Source organism: Lagopus muta, chromosome 2 (genome assembly GCF_023343835.1).
Source record: "Lagopus muta isolate bLagMut1 chromosome 2, bLagMut1 primary, whole genome shotgun sequence".
Classification (NCBI taxonomy): domain Eukaryota; kingdom Metazoa; phylum Chordata; class Aves; order Galliformes; family Phasianidae; genus Lagopus; species Lagopus muta.
In genome coordinates, this window is record NC_064434.1 from 83,387,111 (window position 1) to 83,405,102 (window position 17,992).

Genomic DNA, 17,992 nt, shown 5'->3' on the forward strand with positions numbered 1-17,992 from the left:
ACTCCTTTCAGAAATAAAGACTTCAGCTCTGAATTACAGACAGAAACACATCTGCTGTTACTAGATGACTCTCATCCCTCAGAATGAACCTTCGTGACACCTATCTGTTTAGAACAAATAGTATCTCAGGGCATCTTATCCTCCCCTTACAAAAGGCTGCTTGCACTGCCGGAAGCTGGTATTTCCAGTACCACCACTGGGTGTGCTGCTGTTCAGAAGTGTCTTAGCCCAGCACATCATCTTCCTTTGTGCCTCCAGCCCACAGGTGTTTGTAGACCAAAAACCCAAGCAGCACCATAGGACTATGTGCCACCCCATCTGCCAGTGCGCGTGCAGCTGAAAAACACCTCCAATCTTTGCTATCCCACCAGGCAAAATCAAAATGGAAGGGCCAAGTTTATACAGAGTATACCCTGTCCAGTGCCACTGCTTTTCGAAATCCTATACTGACTGAACAGGGTGGTGGTTTCTCAGTTCCCTGAAGGAGAAAGCAGTAGGCACCTGGGTGCTGGCTACAGCCATTATGCCAGCCAGCACAAATTGGAGCAGCAAGACGTCTGTTCTAATTTGAGCCACAGCTGCAAAATCTTTCAGGGCCCACTCCAGAAGAGAAGCCATACAGCCTGGCTCCCTGCCAGCTCCTCTTGAGCTCTGTCCCCTTTTGCAGACCATTGAGTAAGGCTGGCCAGGATGCACGCCAGCTCTGCAGCCCCTACAGCCCCAAGAAGTGCTTCTGCAAGCTGTCCAGAGACGGTTCAGGAGCCAACAGCACAACAGCCACTGCTGAATGCAGCTAAGCACAAAATCCTGCCTTGAGTCCACACCCAAACGCCTCTCCCTGTGCAGAGCAGCTTTATTGCATGCACTCGGGAGCTTCTGAATGCAAATTGACAAAGGGAGAGACACTGTTCCCACACTGCTCTTAAAACATTTACAAAGATATGTCACTTTAAGCAAGTTTATAAAATTTGCAATTAAACCCAGGGAGCAGAAATGGTTTCAGAAACAGAGTGAAATGAAGCCTTTCTATCCAGCCGCATTTAGAAATTCAAGGGAACTATATAATTTCAACTCAAAAACTTCACCTAGCAGAAATTACACCTAGATGAAACTGTTAGACAAGGAATAACTGTAGAAAGAATATCCCACTCCCAATGGAACCTTACTTAGAGGACATTGGTGAGAAATATACTACTAAGCTGTGACACAGATACTCATTACAGGCATTTGGCTGGGAACAAGCATTAAGTATTGAATATGGACGTCATTGGTTAGTAAAAATATTTACTGTGAAAAAGCATTTGTGCAACACTGAAATAATCTGACAATTAAAACGTACATATTCTTTCACTTAGTGTGGGTGGATCAGGCAGCCAAGAGCATTGTTTGTGAGATTCTCTACAAGGCAATAATGATTGGATTTATTGGTGGGGCATGTTTTGAGAAGAGCAGAGCTTGAACTGCAAGTGACTGTGTGCTTCCTGCTCATAATTCTGAGCTTCAGAGCAGCTCACTTAAAAAAACAAACCCTAGCCAGAATTAAATTCTGTTTGGATTTCTAATTGCTGGATTCTAAAGACTGCACTGGAATCAGTTCTCAAGGATTTCAGGAAAAAAATGGATTTGCCTCTGGGTCCCATTTGAAATCTCACTAGGAAAAAGGCCTTGTGTGGGTTTTAATTTTGTTTATGGAAGGTCTAATACAGGAGTTCTCAGCCTTGAGATCCTCACCAGGTTTAAGGAGATCCATGACGACTCTATTTTTTGTTAGGTCTATCAAGGCATAGACCTCAAAACAGATTATGGAGTGAAAATACTGACTTAATGGGAATGTTCAGCCACAAAAGAGTGAGCTCTTTGAAGGACTTAAGAACCTCTATTACAAGAGTTGAGCATCTCCATCCTTCATATACCACCTCTAAGGTTTTTGCAACAACATAGAAAGGACACTGCACTACTGTTCCATGTTTAAATCCAGTATCTACGTAGGAATCCATTCTTCTCTCTGTTAATTTTTCTTCACCTAATCTATTTGCAAACAATATTCTTCTGCTGAGAAGGAAAATTAGGAGAGGCAGTTGCAGGGAAGTAACTGCCAACACTGACAAATGGCTGCTTTCAGTTTTAACTTCTGAAAGAGCTCCACGCACTGCATTCAATATACAGAGTGCAATTGTGATAACACAAGGAAGCTATTGGGAAGAAGGATGCAAAAGACATCTTTCCCTAAGTAATTAAAGCTACCATGATTTTGAATCGTATAGGGGAATAAAACAACCGAAAACTATTATTTCAAATACTAAATACTCTTCTTCCCCATTTGCTAACTATACAACAAAGTACACAAGCATGCTCCTGAAAGATGTTTGCACATGATCAATCAGTACAGAACGAAAAATTAGTTTACTGCTAGTTTCCTTGCTTTTCAAAAAGGCTTAAGAGCTTCTGCACTCCATTTAGGTAAATGCACTGATGATGCCCAGATACTGGATTTCCTAGTGCACTTCAATACTATTTATCTTTCTTTCCTCTTCTCTTCCACTGTACCAAAGCAAGAAAAGAAGGATGTCAGAGAATTCATTTCATACTTAGAAGACCAAAAAAAAAGTAAGTAAAAGGAAGAATTTCTAGACAACAAATTGTGCCAACCAGACCTGACACGCCATATACAGTTGCTTTTCTCTTGCAGAGGTTCCAAAAAATCTTTCCTGACTTTTTCTCTTCAGTAATATCTTCCAGCCAGAGAGAAAAAAAATGTTCAAGAAGGTGTTCTTGATAGATAGCCTTGTGCCCCATTCAACAGGCAGCTCAGGACACAGCTGAATCTTCACAAATAACGTTGCTTTAGTCCTAGAACCTTCCTGCCTGATCACAGAAACTATGCTGTCTGAAGGGGATTTGGGGGGAAGGTGATGTTTGGGAGCGGGGAGGGGTGTTCTGCCAGTATGTAAGAATAAGTACCTCCCTTATCCTGGGATTCACAGCCATCTAACTATAAGAGATCTTGAACCGCAAGGGAAGATGACATAAGGGGGAGAAAGCAATTGAGAACATGGGTATCAGTTATTCTGATGTTAGCTGTTCACTGAATTTCTATAATTCTGTGAATCCCTCAGTATAAACAACATTCCCCAAAGACATTCGCTTCTTCCAATACAGGGAGCTTTTTCTTTTACCTCATGGTTTGCAAAGTGGAACACTGCAGTTAAGCAGCTTCATACATTCACTTTTAGAAGTACCTCTCAAATCTTAGGATTTAATAGAACAAATCTGTCCACAATAATGTGACGAATGCCCTACTTCACACTTCCTGTCACGAAAAGAGTTAAGCCTCAAGGCAACCCTGCAGCCCACCCAGGTACTCTGTTCAACAGGCAAGAATTTTCCATTTTTAGCACTGCCTACAACACACACACATACACTTCTGATCTTTCTTTTGCACCAAAAGAAACCGAACTATTGCATATCCCCGAGATGGCTGACCTTTGTAACGGGATCTTTAACCAATGACTGTTCAATATTTTAACTTCCAGTCCCCAGCAATGCTATTTAAGGAGCCATCTGAGACCTCTGCTGCTCCCAAGGTTCCTGCCTGCAATGCGAAGAGAAATGAACTATTTTTTTGCCAGTTGCCTAGCAACCAGCCTAAGCTTTAGCAAGAAAACCAACAGAAGGAACAGCCTAAATCAGAAAATTTGTCTGCTGTTGCTGCAGAATTATGTATCAAATATATTTATATCTTTCTTTCTAACCTTCTGGAAAGCTGTATGTTGGCACTGCAGACATGGCTGAGTCAAACTTGAAGCTCCTTGAAGCTACCAAAGACATCCGCTTTTGCTGCACTGTTTTAAATAAGGAGAAGTATTCCTTTTTTGGGTGCAACACAGATATGAGCAGCTCAGACATTAGCTGTCTCTATTTGGCTATGACCAGCACATATCAGCAACTCTCAAAGGGCTCAGAAACCGAAGTTCATGTCTGTGTAAGGCTGGTTTCAAAGCCCTAGAAGTGCTGCTGGCACAAGCCCTGGGCAAGGCTGCATTATCTCCCCTGCGGAGCAGCTGAAGGGAGCACCATGACTGCACTCCAGGCTCTGGGACAGCTGCAGCCTGCTCCCTCCTAAAACCAGCTGAATCACAGGTGCCAAGGAGGATGCGATTATTTCCCTTTGTATAGCATCAGACGCTTCCTGAAGTGCTGTGTTATTAAGAACCATTCAGGTAGACAAGTGTGGCTCTTTCTTCCTTCTTGTCTTAAACATGAGCAAACATAAGAAGGCTAAGAGGAGACAGGAGCATTTTGCGCAGTTGAAATCAGGTTTCTCTGCTTGGTTTTGCAAAGTGCCCTCCTTCTGGCTTCAATTCCTCTACTGGCAGCCATTCAGAACAGGGGGATCAGCAACCACACAATTGTTTTTGGACTCATGCAATTGCTGTCCTGAAGGCAAGCACTAGGCTGAAGTGATGGCGTTCTGCAGGCACCGGCAGCCCCAGCACAAGGTCTGCTGAGCACAGCTCTTGCCTCCAGAAAACTTCCTCCTGCTCCACTGGACTCCCATCACAGAGGCTCTTCTCTGCAGCCTCGCCACCAACTCCAGACCTCTTCTCTCACTGACATCCTGCTGTTCTTCATCCCCTAAATTAGTATGAGAGAGTGAGGGGCAAGGGCAGATTGTCTCCCCTCAGCAAATACTCCTGACATCCCTCAGGAAGGCCGAGACTGTATCACTCCCCATTTCTGCTGTCAGGAAACATATAAACAATCCTAGAGCTTTTAAGTCAGTAATGAAAAAAACAATAATAAATAGAGCAGAAATATTAAATTTGAGCATGAAAACGTTTCATGCAATGAATATACTAGCAATAAATATCCACTGGACATGAAAGCTGACTAAGACTGCTGCAGGTTGAAAGGCTCAGCTAGGACATCCAGAACTCATATATCAAGTACATTCATCATTCACCTAATAATTTCAGTTCTCCCTGCAGCAGAATCCTTCCTCACCACTCTTGGGGAAACAGCACATCACTGTCATGAAAGACAAATACTGTCCCCTTGGACTGGTACTTAAAAGAGAAGCATCAACACTGCTTTATGTGTGCTTTCACAAGGTGCACTGCTTATTGGTTCACCTTTCCCTTCAGCTGCAGCACAAAAAAAAACACGCGATGCGGAACCAGAAAACCATCAAATACTGTTGATCTAAATCAGAATTCAATCCCATGATGTACTTCAGGGTCTCTAATCCCAAAGAGCTCCAGTGACATTTTGGGACTCAGGATGGGTCCTGTGTGGGGCTGTGAAGTGTGGAAAGGGACAAGAGTCTGAACATGTAACTGATCCAACTGGTCTGAGGCCAGAGAAATGCTTGCAAGTGCACGAGGACCCTATTTCACATCCCTCTTGCCTATAATACATCACCTAGACTGACAATTTTGCCTCCAACTTCAGACACCAGCAGCTGCGTGCTGGTTATCACCATGGCCTTCAGTGCAAAACATTTAGCTGAAAAGCTGCAGATTCTCATTGTACGCAGTCTTCTACTCTGTACATATAAGTTTGCTCCTTTGCCATTCTTCTGAAAACAGGTCATTTTTACTTTTTGAAAGTCTCGAGACAAGCAGATGCAACCTACTGCACTCATTTTAGGCTGGCAGCAGGACAGTGGCTCATCTCACAGCCTGAGGACTGTGCCAGATGGCATCGGGCTATCACAGTGCTCACCACTGGGGCTCGGTCAGTCTGCGCATGGCAGGCACAGGGAGCTGCTATGCCCACTCCACCCCTGGCTGCCATGTCACCAAATTACGAATGTTACTACCAGCAGAAGCAACTCAAAGCATCTGCGCAGAGTTCTGCATCGCTTTCTAGCAACAATGCAGAAGCACAAGGGTTCTGCATCAGTCTGATTTAAGCTTTTCTCTCGCCTATACAGAACTACACTTGCTGACACAGGACATCTCTCAGTCTTCCCTTTCTATAGCAGGTATGTCTCATGACATTGTCTACGCCTTCCCAGCATTTCATCTAAAATTGTCCATAAAAGTATTTCAAATTTCAGGCCATACTGCAATCATAAATCTAAAAAAAATGCCCCTTTTGTTTGGAAAATACACAGTACGTGCATTCCCAAGAACAGCCTTAAAAACAAACGAAACAAAAAACCACAAGAAGAACCAGATGACACCATTTTTCTCATTAAGGGAGATTCTGAGAAGCACAGGCAAGTTAAATTGCTGTCACTCCACTATTTCTACTGCTTTAAGTGGATAGAAGAACAATAGGAAGGTTATGCTTCTTTGAGCTTTCTTATTCACTGTTTTATAAATCCCTAAGGCCTTGCCTGCTCTGTAAGAAATTTCTGAAGTGGCATGCCTATTTTTATTAAGACACATCCTTTTTAAACTAACGAATAAACTCAAGCACACACACAGTAACAATCTTAGCTGGTTGACTTAACATTCACAGTGATCACTTGTGAAAATCGAGAGCCACCGTTTGGCAATTTTTTGGCTAGTTCAACACAGCACAGAACAGGGGACAAGACAGACCTTTACAGCATTTTTAAGAAGGTCAGATTGTGCAAATCCTAAAAATGTATTTGAAAAAAAAAAAAAAAGAAAGGAAAAAAAGGAAGACCAAGTTCCAGCATTCACAGGTTGGTGGTAAAAGGGTTCCTGTCATGCCCAAGATTTATGAGCACAATTTGCTGTACTGCAGAACAAGTAACACTGCAGGATGTGAGATTTCATTACCAAGAAATAAGATCAGGAATTGGCTGTGACTGAGATAGGTGAAAATAGATCTTTTACCTATAAAACCTCATGTGTGCTCTCCATTCTGCATTCTAGGCAAGCTACACTGTTATCAGCAGTTCTTCCTGCTGCACTGGAGTGCTTTCATGTAAATGAAATCTGTTCTGCTATCAAGCTGCAAAGAAGAATAAAAATGTATGCTGTATCTCCCATTAGCAAGATGACGCATTGCAGAGTATACGACAGGAACCCTCAGAGAATACTTGTGGATTAGGAGTGAAATGCTGCACAGACAAGATTGCTGTGTAAGGGAATCTCCTCTGCCCCATAGGAGGCTCAGAAAATTGAGAGCTTTTACATTAACAGGCAAGATCAGGCCACTTTACCTTCCAAATATTAGAAGTTCAGGCAAAAAGACATAATAAGATATCTGAAAAGATAGGACAGAGTTACAGAGATATGGATGCTTACGTAGCTCTTTCATGTATACAGTAGCTTCTAGAAAAGCTGAGAAGATATGCAAGTGTATAAGGAGGACAGACTTCTCATGCAAATTGTTAGAAGCTGAAGATCAAGCTCCATCTCTCTCATTTACAGGCAAGTCTAAGAATTAACCAAAGTTACTCTCTGGATACACTCTCAATAATCAGCAATTAAAATCCAGGTTTGCTCTAGAACAGATGATTAGGGTTACAGCACTGTTTGCCATCAGAAATCGGCTACACAACCTTTAATGGCAATAAACCTTCCAAGTTAAGTCAAGAGAGTTTATGAGTAGATACTATGCCTTCCATCAGTGGGTATCTAGTCATTGTTACCCTGAATATCAACAGATCAGGTATCCAGAGGATTTGGAAAGGCAGAGAGGGCAGCTATGTGCTAGCTCCAGCTGAATGCCCAGGGGAGCTGCACCCAACCTCTATAGCCCTCACCTGACAAAGGCCAACGCGAGGTATTACCACCATGACACCAAGCTTGCTGTTCCACTATTCCTCCAGGAGCTTCATATTTCCGTGTATGTGACTGAGTCAAGCTATCATTTTCCATATCCAACTGTAATCCAGGGTGTTACACAAATCACCAGTGACAAAAGCTCCACACAAGCTCCACAGGCAGTCTTTTCCAGTGTACTGCAATTCATTTTTTTTCTTCCTAATTGGAAACATGAACTTGGGTTGCTGCAACTGGAAGATACCACATCTTATCCTATTCATTACAGACAGAATGAAACACCTCTTCACAAAAACTCTAGAAGATTTGTTTATCTTGGTCTTTTTTTCCCCTCTCCCTTCATGGCTAAATTTTTTTTTTTCCTTTCTCCACAGTGTTCTTAACTATACCCTTAGCCACCCTTGATGCTCTTAATAGACCTTCTCTTGTTGGTCTGCCATTTTCTTAACCCAACAGCTTAAGGCTTTGTCTATGCTCATAAAAAGAAAGGAATCCCTTCAGACATTTTCCACGCTTTACTGTCACTTATAAATTGCAGGATGACAATTTTTTTTGCAAAAGTATTACACTGTGTATTTATCTCCAGCTTTCACTCCAAATACAGTTTCCAATTCTGCTCAAGGCCATGAAAGGCCAAGAGAAGGTATCATGTGGCTCGTGACAGTTAGTTGGTGATCTCTGCCAAGTTCCACCTGAACCACCTATACTCCATGGGCATGCAGTATAAGACTATGCTATAATGGTCTTTTACCACACAGCATTAATCTGCTCACAATTCCTAACAGTTGTAGGTAGAGACTCTCAGCACAAACCAGTTTTTGGGTTTTTTTTAATCACCTACTTTTCCTGCAGGAAATCTCTTCTTTTAAGAAAAGATTTGTACTACCTTTGCCTATCTTTTGCAACCAGACTTCAGACAAATCAGTGGCTTACTGGTAACTTTGACAAATACTACATTAATTTTAAAAAACTTGTGTTGTGACAAAAGTACATGCATTCAAACATGCTTTGTTTTTCTACAGAAAAAGCACCAACATATTCTTGAAAATCTTTAAGGTCTCTTCCAGTCCAACTCATGCTATGATCAGATGGAAAACCAACTTGAAGAGACGTTAAGTCAACTGCCCAAAAACACAGAGTTGATTGACTGTGAGACATCAGTAGCCATCTTACGCTAAGACTCTTTACGTTGAAACAGCATGGAATGGAAAGGAATACAATGCTTTTCAATCCACAGCCATGTGTAAAATCCATTTTCACTCTGATAATGAAGATTAAACACTACATGGAAAGAACAGTACAGGTTATGAAGTGCACACACACGAAGTGCAATCAAAGTCTCAAAGGGGAGCACTGTCCTTTCACATAAACTGTCTGGTGGTGCCTACCCACACAAAACACAATCGAACACATTCAAAAAGATGCGTTTCACTGGAGGAAAAATTGCCATTTTAAAGTCCTTTGATTTCAAATTTACCTTTCCACAAGCCACCATGGACAGGGCAAGCTGGTACCAGAGGTGGAATTCATCAAATGCGAACTTCATGGCTCTCTCCAAGCACTGAGAAACAAACGTTGGAGAAAAGTTAGATTTTTTTTATTGTTGTTTAAATATATATCTGTCAAGACTGATGCTTTGGCATGGCTCAGAAATCAAACAAGGAGTGACAACTAGTTGTGGAGAAGGTCAGGTTGTTTTTTTGATGATGACATCGTCTTCCTCCTCTTAATTAATGGGGCCTGCCAGCATACAACATCACTTTAAAGTAGGACTGCTTTATTCAAGTGCCTACATAAAAATTAGCTTAATGTCTCAAACAGTTCTGGCCTGTGTGGCTGTAGGTCTGCAGCTGTTTCTACTAATTGTCAAATAGCATGCTTGATTTTTCACCTCCCTGATGAAGAACCAGCAGTTACAGACTATATGGGCCACTCTTGCACATTTCAACTGGAAGTAGAAAGAGAAGCCAGAGGTACCTCAGAAAGCATGACATACTGCCCTCTTCTGCCCAGAGTGATGCTGAGAAGGTCATAGACTTCAGAAGCATCCCGAAAGCTGACAGCACGGTCATCCTGCTGGTCAGGGGCACGGCTGATCACTGCATCCCGGTTTGCCTGGGTACAGATATAAATGGACAGTCAGACAACAATACAGCAACAGAACTGACACCTTCGTAAGTTCTGCCGATCACCCATAGCATGCCAAGTAAAATCACCAAGTTTGTTTTTTTTTTAATTTTTTTTTTTTTAATTAAAAATACACAAAGATACAGAAGATGTTCCCATGCAGAAGTAGACTTGATTTTTATCCACACTCAAAGTAAACTCAAAAAGACAGCTGCACATACAGAAAGGATCTGTATGAATACCTCATCTGGTTTGTTTCACAGAATCAGAAAGTTAGAAAACAAACCTAACAGATTAGATTCTCCATAATTAAAAATCCAAAGCTATCCTTAATCTATCACAGAACTGTTTGAGTTGGAAAGGACCCTTCAAAGGCCATCTGGTCCAACTCCCTCCCTGCAATGAACAAGGAAACCTACAGTTCAGTCAGGCTGCTCACAGCCCCATCCAGCCTGACCTTGAGTGTCCCCAGAGATGGGACATTCATTACCTCTTTGACAACTTGTTCAAATCTGTGTTCTTTATTAATTCAATTGCCTACAATTGTGATGTTCCAAAACATCATATGTCATAGACTGAAATTTACCTCAAGATCCCAGCCTCTGCTTTCTGTGGACAATGAGGAAAATTTTAATCCCAGAGTAAAGAGGAAACTCCTTCTATTTTCCAAACATTCAGGCTGGGCTTCACTCAGCCTGCCTGACCTCTGAGAAAGACAGAGCTGTATGCTATTGAGCATGCTGACCACACAGAGACAGCACCCCAGGCATCCCAGCTCAGTGGGGTGCAACATAAGAAAACATTCAGGTCTGACACCTAAAAGATCAGAAAAATTAGGACACTGCCAACAATTTCACCCAAAGCAAACACAAACAAAACATTCCCTCCCCAAAGCAAGGAGGTTATTTCTTTTTAATTGCAGGGAGGTTTTTTCTTTTTTCCTAAAAAGGTTAAACATGAGAATTAAATAAAAATTTCCAGAATATACAGCCCTTGAAACCCACACATATTTTAGTATGATTAAGCTGTAACAGTATCATCATTACATTATCTGTGTAGTACCCAGTTCCAAGCACTTTATAACAGTTGAAACAGCAAACACAGTTAGTGACAACCAAATCACAACCAAGAGCCATACAGTGAAACATTTAAAGTCAAACTGACAGGTCAGACTCAGTACAGTGTTTGGATCATGTGCAAAAATTTATACCACCTCTTGTAGCAAGAAAAGTGGTTTCTTTCTCATGTTACTGCAAAGGACAATTAGTGATCAAAAAAGATAGTTCAGAACAAGACATGTGAGACACTGTGTAAGACAATGAGAGCAACTTCAAACAGAAAATTCTGCAACCAGTGTTGAGAAGCATGGCTCATCTGTCTTTAGCAGATATAACTAAAAAAATGCTCCAGGCTCTGTTTGGATTTAACTCCAAGACACCTAAATAAATAAAATTTTTAAAAGCCTCTTAAAAAAAGCAAAGAAAGAAAGCTTCCGAGATTGTAAGATCACTACTTTAACAAGAGTTAAAGCTTATACAGAACAATTCTCATTGCCATGTGAATTCTCCTATGTATATACAACAGCATTAACATGATTTTCTACATCATTTAAATGATGACTTTTTTTTGGATAGAAAATAGCACCCTCGTGTTCTGTAGTCTGATCGGCCTCCCATTAGAATCAATTATAGCCTGATGCTTTTTTGGGTATCCATCTAGCACCAAGCTACAATTTCTGAGTTGCCGCATTAGCACAAATAGAAAATTAACTAGAACTGGTGAGTGCCCATTAACATCTGCTAGCAGATGTTGGTGCTAGATACAAAAACATGCCCTAATTCCACAATAAGTAGGAATGGGATGTATTACTAGGAGGTAATGTTCTAAAATTGCAGTCATACTGAACATATCGTACACATTGTACTTCACCTAGGCAGTGAGTAGTTAAAAACAACATATGCATAGGCATGACTAATGTTCTTTACAAGGTCATAAACCGTGTTTTGTTCCATCTTTTAAATCTCAATGCCACAGAAGGTCTCTACAATCTATCACTCTACTTCCGCATACAAAAGTTGCCACTGAGCAAATTTATCAAGTCACTTCCATCCTTACAATTTGTAATGGTTATGTAAATACTGACCCCATCTCCAATTGCTAATTCCAGCTATTCAAAAATCAAGAAACCCTTATGTTAATGCAGAGCTGTTTATAGAACACCAAATCTCACAACAAACTGATGCATTAGTAGTAGAAAGAGCATGGATTGTGTACAAATAAGATAAATCATCATCCCGAGGCTCAGGGTACCATTTACCTTTGCAGTGTTACATACAGGAGGGAAGAGGAGGGAAGTGTGAATCAGTACTTCCTGAAATCCCCCAGAAAAATGCAAATATTTCTTTGGCTTCTAAAGATGATGGGTGCTGTGATTGTAGCACCATTTTTCCTGTCTTTGTTTATGTTTGTGTAAACATCACTGGGGCAGCCAGAAATCCTGACAGTCACTGGTCAACACAGGTGCAAGCCATTTCCATCATTGCTATTTTAACACCCATGTTTCTGCTCTTTACACTAATTTTCCTGAACACAACTGGAAAAAGGGTTATTTCTCCAACACTGATCTCTAAATAGAGCATCGGTAAGCAACAATTCCCTGATTTGTCCCACTGCATTATTTTCTCCTCCACTCTAAGCAGAATCAGAAGAGCTACAAATACATTTTTGACACCCCCATGTGTGATTCTTCCCTTTACCACTGTCACACAGATGTGCCTCACTGCACACGGGCAGGATGGAGAGCTGGTGAGTCACGCCAGCAGAAGAGACCCTCTGTAAGAACGTGTAGGATGGAGAAGGTCGCTACCAGCAGGACTGACTTGTATTCACAGAGGAAAATATAAAGTCAATCCCTCTCTATCTGGGGCAACACGGCAACCCAGTGATGAACTGTGTTTGCATATTTTGGGATTCATTACAGACACAACACCAACAACAGCAAGCACCCTCCCCGCAGTGGCAGGATGCATGCACCCAAGAGGGCTTGCAGCTGTTGCCACAAGCTAACACAGCTTACCCCATGACAGTGTCTCTGGCCCAGCACAGGCACTCCAGCTGCACAGGCCCAGCCAGGTTACAGCAGGGAATGTCTGCTTTGATGCAGATCAGTCATTGGCCTATACAGTCCTGCTGAGCTGTGGACAGCTTGCATCTTCATACCCACATATACAGCACATCTGCATCAGGACAACCCACCTATCCACAGGGATTTGCTGTGCCACAGCCACGTGATAATTGCAGCTTATTTATGGTATGTTTATTACATGTATCTGTAGAGAGGAAAAGGCCCACAGCAAATCCAAACAGCCATTACTTCAGCAGTTATTATACACACACATTATGTTGCAGAAAATTGAATTTTACCACAGTACAGAGATATGCTTCTTAATAAAACATCAAGCAGTCATATGCATCTCAATAGTGCGTATTCCATGTAGCAGTCCCTTCACACTACAATTAGCTATGAAGTATCCTTTAATTGCTCTCTTTGAAAGATGGCTCCCCCTGCTTTGTTTCAAATAAGAAAAAGAAAGCAATTAAAATCTTTAATGAGTGCCTGCTGCCTGCCCCTTAATTCATGGGCATTCTAATGTTCAACTTGTGTCTTTTCAAAAGAGACATAATTGCCAGATCCACTGCAACCCATCTATACAGAACTGCAGCATGTTCTACAGTGTACTGTAATAATGTAATTGGTGTGACTCAATACTAACATTAAGAGAGGAAAAACAAATGCTATGTGTGTAAGACTGACAACAAGGCTTTAAAATCATGCAGTTGATGCTTCTGCTAAGAGATGGGAAATACTCAGCCCACATCCTTTGGGTCTTCATTCAGGCTGCTTTGCCTGTACTGCCAACAAAATGAATGAACTCCTTGCAGTGGCATAGACTCATTCAGATGTAAAAGGCTGCTGAATTCCCATCTTACATTACTGATGATCTCTACGCAGCACTTGAAGACACAAAGAAAATGCTCGAGGTTGACCACAAGGCTGTTGTGAGAACGGGAAGCAGGCAGAACAAGGAGGAAATACTAAACCCCAACCACTCCCACATCTGCTCAGACTTAGATACCACAACTTGCTCGATTTCAGAGCAGCAGCTCAGAGAATGAAAACTTACTGCCTGTACGAACCGCGTGGCATCTGTCTCATTTCTGGTAGGCAACAGCCTGTAGATTAAAAGATCACATTAACTGTCTCAGCTAAAAAGCCCATAAATACAAAGAGGCTGGAAGGCTGAGTTTCTCACCCACAGCACAAACACAGCAGAGCATGGTAAAGGACTTGGTTTGTATGAGTAGCAACTTCAATTAAAATAAGTAACTCCATTTCTATCAAGGAGGCACAACACAGCCATAAAGACAAAGCAAGCAAGGAACAAACAGAGCAGGCAATCCTGTCCCCAGTTTTTTCCTTCATCTGCTATAGTCAAAGATCCTCAAAGAAATACATGACTGCTGTTGCATCACTGGGCTTGGAACCATAATAAAAAAAAGAAGGAAAGGAAAGAAAGGTTCCATAAAGGCAATAAGTTTTTCCTCTTTCAGTTGTGGGATGCTATTATTTTATAAAGTAAGGAACTGCAGAGCTAATATATTTTAATTGTTTCTGTGTTTAAATACAAATGTGTTGAAACTCACTCCTTTAAAGGCATGCTGAGAACCATGAGATTGCTCTCACTAGCAAAAAGAACAGGACAAGTCCCAATATCTTACTTCCCTCCTCACCATTTGCTCTGCGTTCTCAGGCTTTCCAAGGTCAAATAGCCTTTAGGGATTCAAATCAGAGGTAAGATGGGGATGACATTTCTGATCTTTGTTACACAGGAACAGAATTTATCAGTTTTGGACACAAGGAGCTTCATTTCCAGTATGACTGCAGTGAACACAGAATCAAAAAAATTAAAAAAAAAGTCACATTATTTGGTATGTTTGGTGGACCACACCAGCCAGAATCCCTAGCTGTAAGAGACAGCATTGCCCAGGCCCAAATAAAGGATTCAAGACTGTATTTTAGACCTCTGATTCAAGAAGGGAAGATTTCTAAATACAAATCAAGAACTTATTTTGGTTTTGTTTTCTTTTTTAAACTTAAAAAATACACACTAAAAGGAATAGAAAGCGTTCCATTCCATGTTCTGAGAAACTTCAAGCTGATCTTAAGGGGCAGCACAACCAACAACACTTCTGAGAACAGACACTGAAACAAACAGAACGGTGGTTAAGAATCAGTACTGCCAAACCTCCCCTGCTGCCTCCAGCAGCACAACAGCCCCAGTGTGCTGACAGGACCAGCAGAACCAGCACCTCTCCCACCCACCATGGGGGCAAGGAACCATGTGCAGCTCTGGCATGCACTCAGCCCTCCCAGAGACAGTGCCGTTGGGTTTGATGGGTTAAACACAGGCAGAAATGGGGCTGGCAGTTTAAAAATAGGATGGCCCGTTTTTCCAGTGCATAACTAGAACCCATCATTCTAATGCAGCCTGAGCTTGTGAGAGCCAGCAGAAGCTGGCCTCCTCCCAGGTTAGAGGGAGTGCATTTTTCTCCTCTCGCAAACAGCCCATCCATCCAAACCATTGCTCAGGCTGTGCATAAGGAATGAGAACCTAGCCACAAGGCCTCCAACGCCCCTACAGACAGCCCTGACTGTGGTACTCTTGAGGATACCCGATTTGTTTCACCAGATTCCTCCACGAGAGCTCCACAGGCAGCCATGGCAGCTAAATAATAGCTGGCACAAAGGATGAGCATGTGCCAAACCCAATAACTGGATGCTTTTCATTGTTTACTGAGATGTCTTTGCTTGGGGAAACAGGTTCCTGTTATCAAAAGAACAGATAGAATACAGGAGGCAACTAAGAAAAGGGCCACGAGGAAAAAGCTTTTCCTGCAAGTGTTAAAACACATTCTGGAACATTTTTAAGGCTATGGAAGAGTCTACCACACTGCTAGATTTTTACATATTTAGGCTCTAAGTGAGCAAAACACTGAAGGAGCACTTTATTAACACTTTAGAAGATACTCTCATTTTATTCCAGCAGAATATGCAAGGCTACACCCTTCAAAAGCAATGGAAGTAGAGGCAAAGAAGCAAAAAGCACGGTGTCACAAGCTGAAACCCAGCACCACTAAGAGTCAGAGAAGGTTTTTTGGACAGTAGGATGAGGCTTACAACACCTTAAATGTATTTTCTTTCAGCCAATTTCTCACATATGTACACTGTGGTTCTCTAATGATCAACATTCTTGCACAGGACATGTCTTTGTTCCATGCCCCCTTCATGTGCTGACACATTTGCCTGTTCTCAGTCACTCCTTCCCACGTTGTCCCACTTAGCTCTTTTTGGAGTGACTAAAATCAGAAACGAGTAGGTGCAACAGCCCTTGGTGTTACAGTCCAGCAAAAGAATGATAGTGACATGGCTGCTCTTTTTTCCTTCTGATTTGTAAAGTGACAAAAGTAGTGTTCTGGTGATTTTTGCTCTGATAGAGCAATCAAAGTGTCAGAGAAGCTGGATAGCTCCAAACAGGTTAACTTCAGTGTACAACTTCTGTTTAATTTTAAGAGGTTCTTAACGGTAAAACTGTAAAACCAAAACAACAACCAATCCAGCCAATATGTAGGATTACCAATCATGTTGCTTACAGGCTCACAGAACCATATCATTATCACTTGCCACGAATACTCCCTGCAGGAAGGAATGTGTTTTATTTGGTTGTTAACATTATATCGCAAGGGAGACCTTGAATGGAAATCTTATTCTCGTTAACTTATTTTTTGTAAGCTTCAGCAAATTCAAAACATAAAAATAAATAAACAAATAAATAAATCAAACCCAACACATCTCCAGACAAACCTGTACACGAGAAAATTCACTAGCTTACAACAAAACAGTGTAATGGAAAAGACACCTCATTATATAATGAATTAAGCAAAATTTCTTCTTCCACAGCAGTAGAAACAATAAACTAAGCAGTTAAAATGATAAGCCAATGGCAAGCCTACTGTTAACTCAAGAGGAAGGTGGATACTCAGATGTTCTATTCCCCAAAAACAGTCTGTTATCATTCCTGTGCTGCTCTACCACAGACCTTTGTTTATTTAAGGGCTTTTTGTGCAGCAGATCAAAATGCTTTGCATCTATCTCCAGACAGTTCCTATAAGACAGCACTTAAATACAAGCATACTTATTTAATCTTGAAGTCAGCACAGCAATCCAGACTCTATCAACAGTATTTTCATACTGCTTCATCCATAACAGTTATAAGATCAGTTCATCATTTTGCATACTACTGGATAACACAGAGATAACCTGTATTCCCCTCAGCAGAACAAGACTATAGTGCTCAAGAGCCCATATGATTGCTCAACTGCAAGCCCAGCCCTAGCGATGGCTGCAGCAGTCAGTATTATTGCTGCTCCAAATCCTCCTCCTACATGGATCAGCCCAGACAAGCCACACTGACACGAGCTCTTCTGATTATAACAGAAGTGTACCACTGCACTTGGCATGCTACAAGACCCAGGTCCAGCCGTTTCTATGTTAATTGCAAAAAGCCCTTCCTAACTGCAGAAAAAGCCCTTGAAAAAGTAAAGCAGAGGCACTGTAGAGAAACTGCATGCAGCTATGCTGAACACAGGCATTTCCTTTTCTTGATAATTCTGCAAATCCTTCACTGAAGTTTCACTTAATAGAAGTGATATCACCAGTAAAGGAAGAAATGGCATTTCCTGTTAATATAGTAGAGTCCTCATTTCTCTTTATTTAGGGAAGATTCTGTACACAAAATCAACCAGAAGACTTGACATGGAAATTCTAGATATTCTTTTTGAGCTATCAATATTACAAACTCCTTTTTTGCTTACCATGGATTCACTGATTAAGAGGAGAAGCAGAGCCTCTTCTACGTTGTCCTGAGGGCAGTAAACACTGAAAGACAGAACACATTTTTCTGAAGAAGGTCAAGAATTATCCTATCAGCCTCCCCTTCTCATTTCGCAAGAGGAGCAGTAACTTGAAACATCTCATACATAATTCATTTGTTAGGTAATACCTTCTTTTGCAGGTTTACACAATTAAAAGCTCTGAAACA

General features: G+C 41.5%; 1 protein-coding gene across 3 annotated transcripts in view; it reads right to left on the bottom strand.

Moving 5' to 3' along the window:
- Positions 1–17,992, bottom strand: part of TTC7A (tetratricopeptide repeat domain 7A) — a 161,456-nt gene that overhangs the window by 113,010 nt on the left and 30,454 nt on the right. For all 3 annotated transcript variants that reach the window (XM_048935088.1, XM_048935087.1, XM_048935089.1), the window contains 3 exons: positions 17,766–17,829; positions 9,684–9,821; positions 9,184–9,267 (listed from right to left, as the gene is read on the bottom strand). In XM_048935088.1, coding sequence (XP_048791045.1) covers positions 9,184–9,267; positions 9,684–9,821; positions 17,766–17,829 — 286 coding nt within the window. The remainder of the gene's footprint in view (positions 1–9,183; positions 9,268–9,683; positions 9,822–17,765; positions 17,830–17,992) is intronic.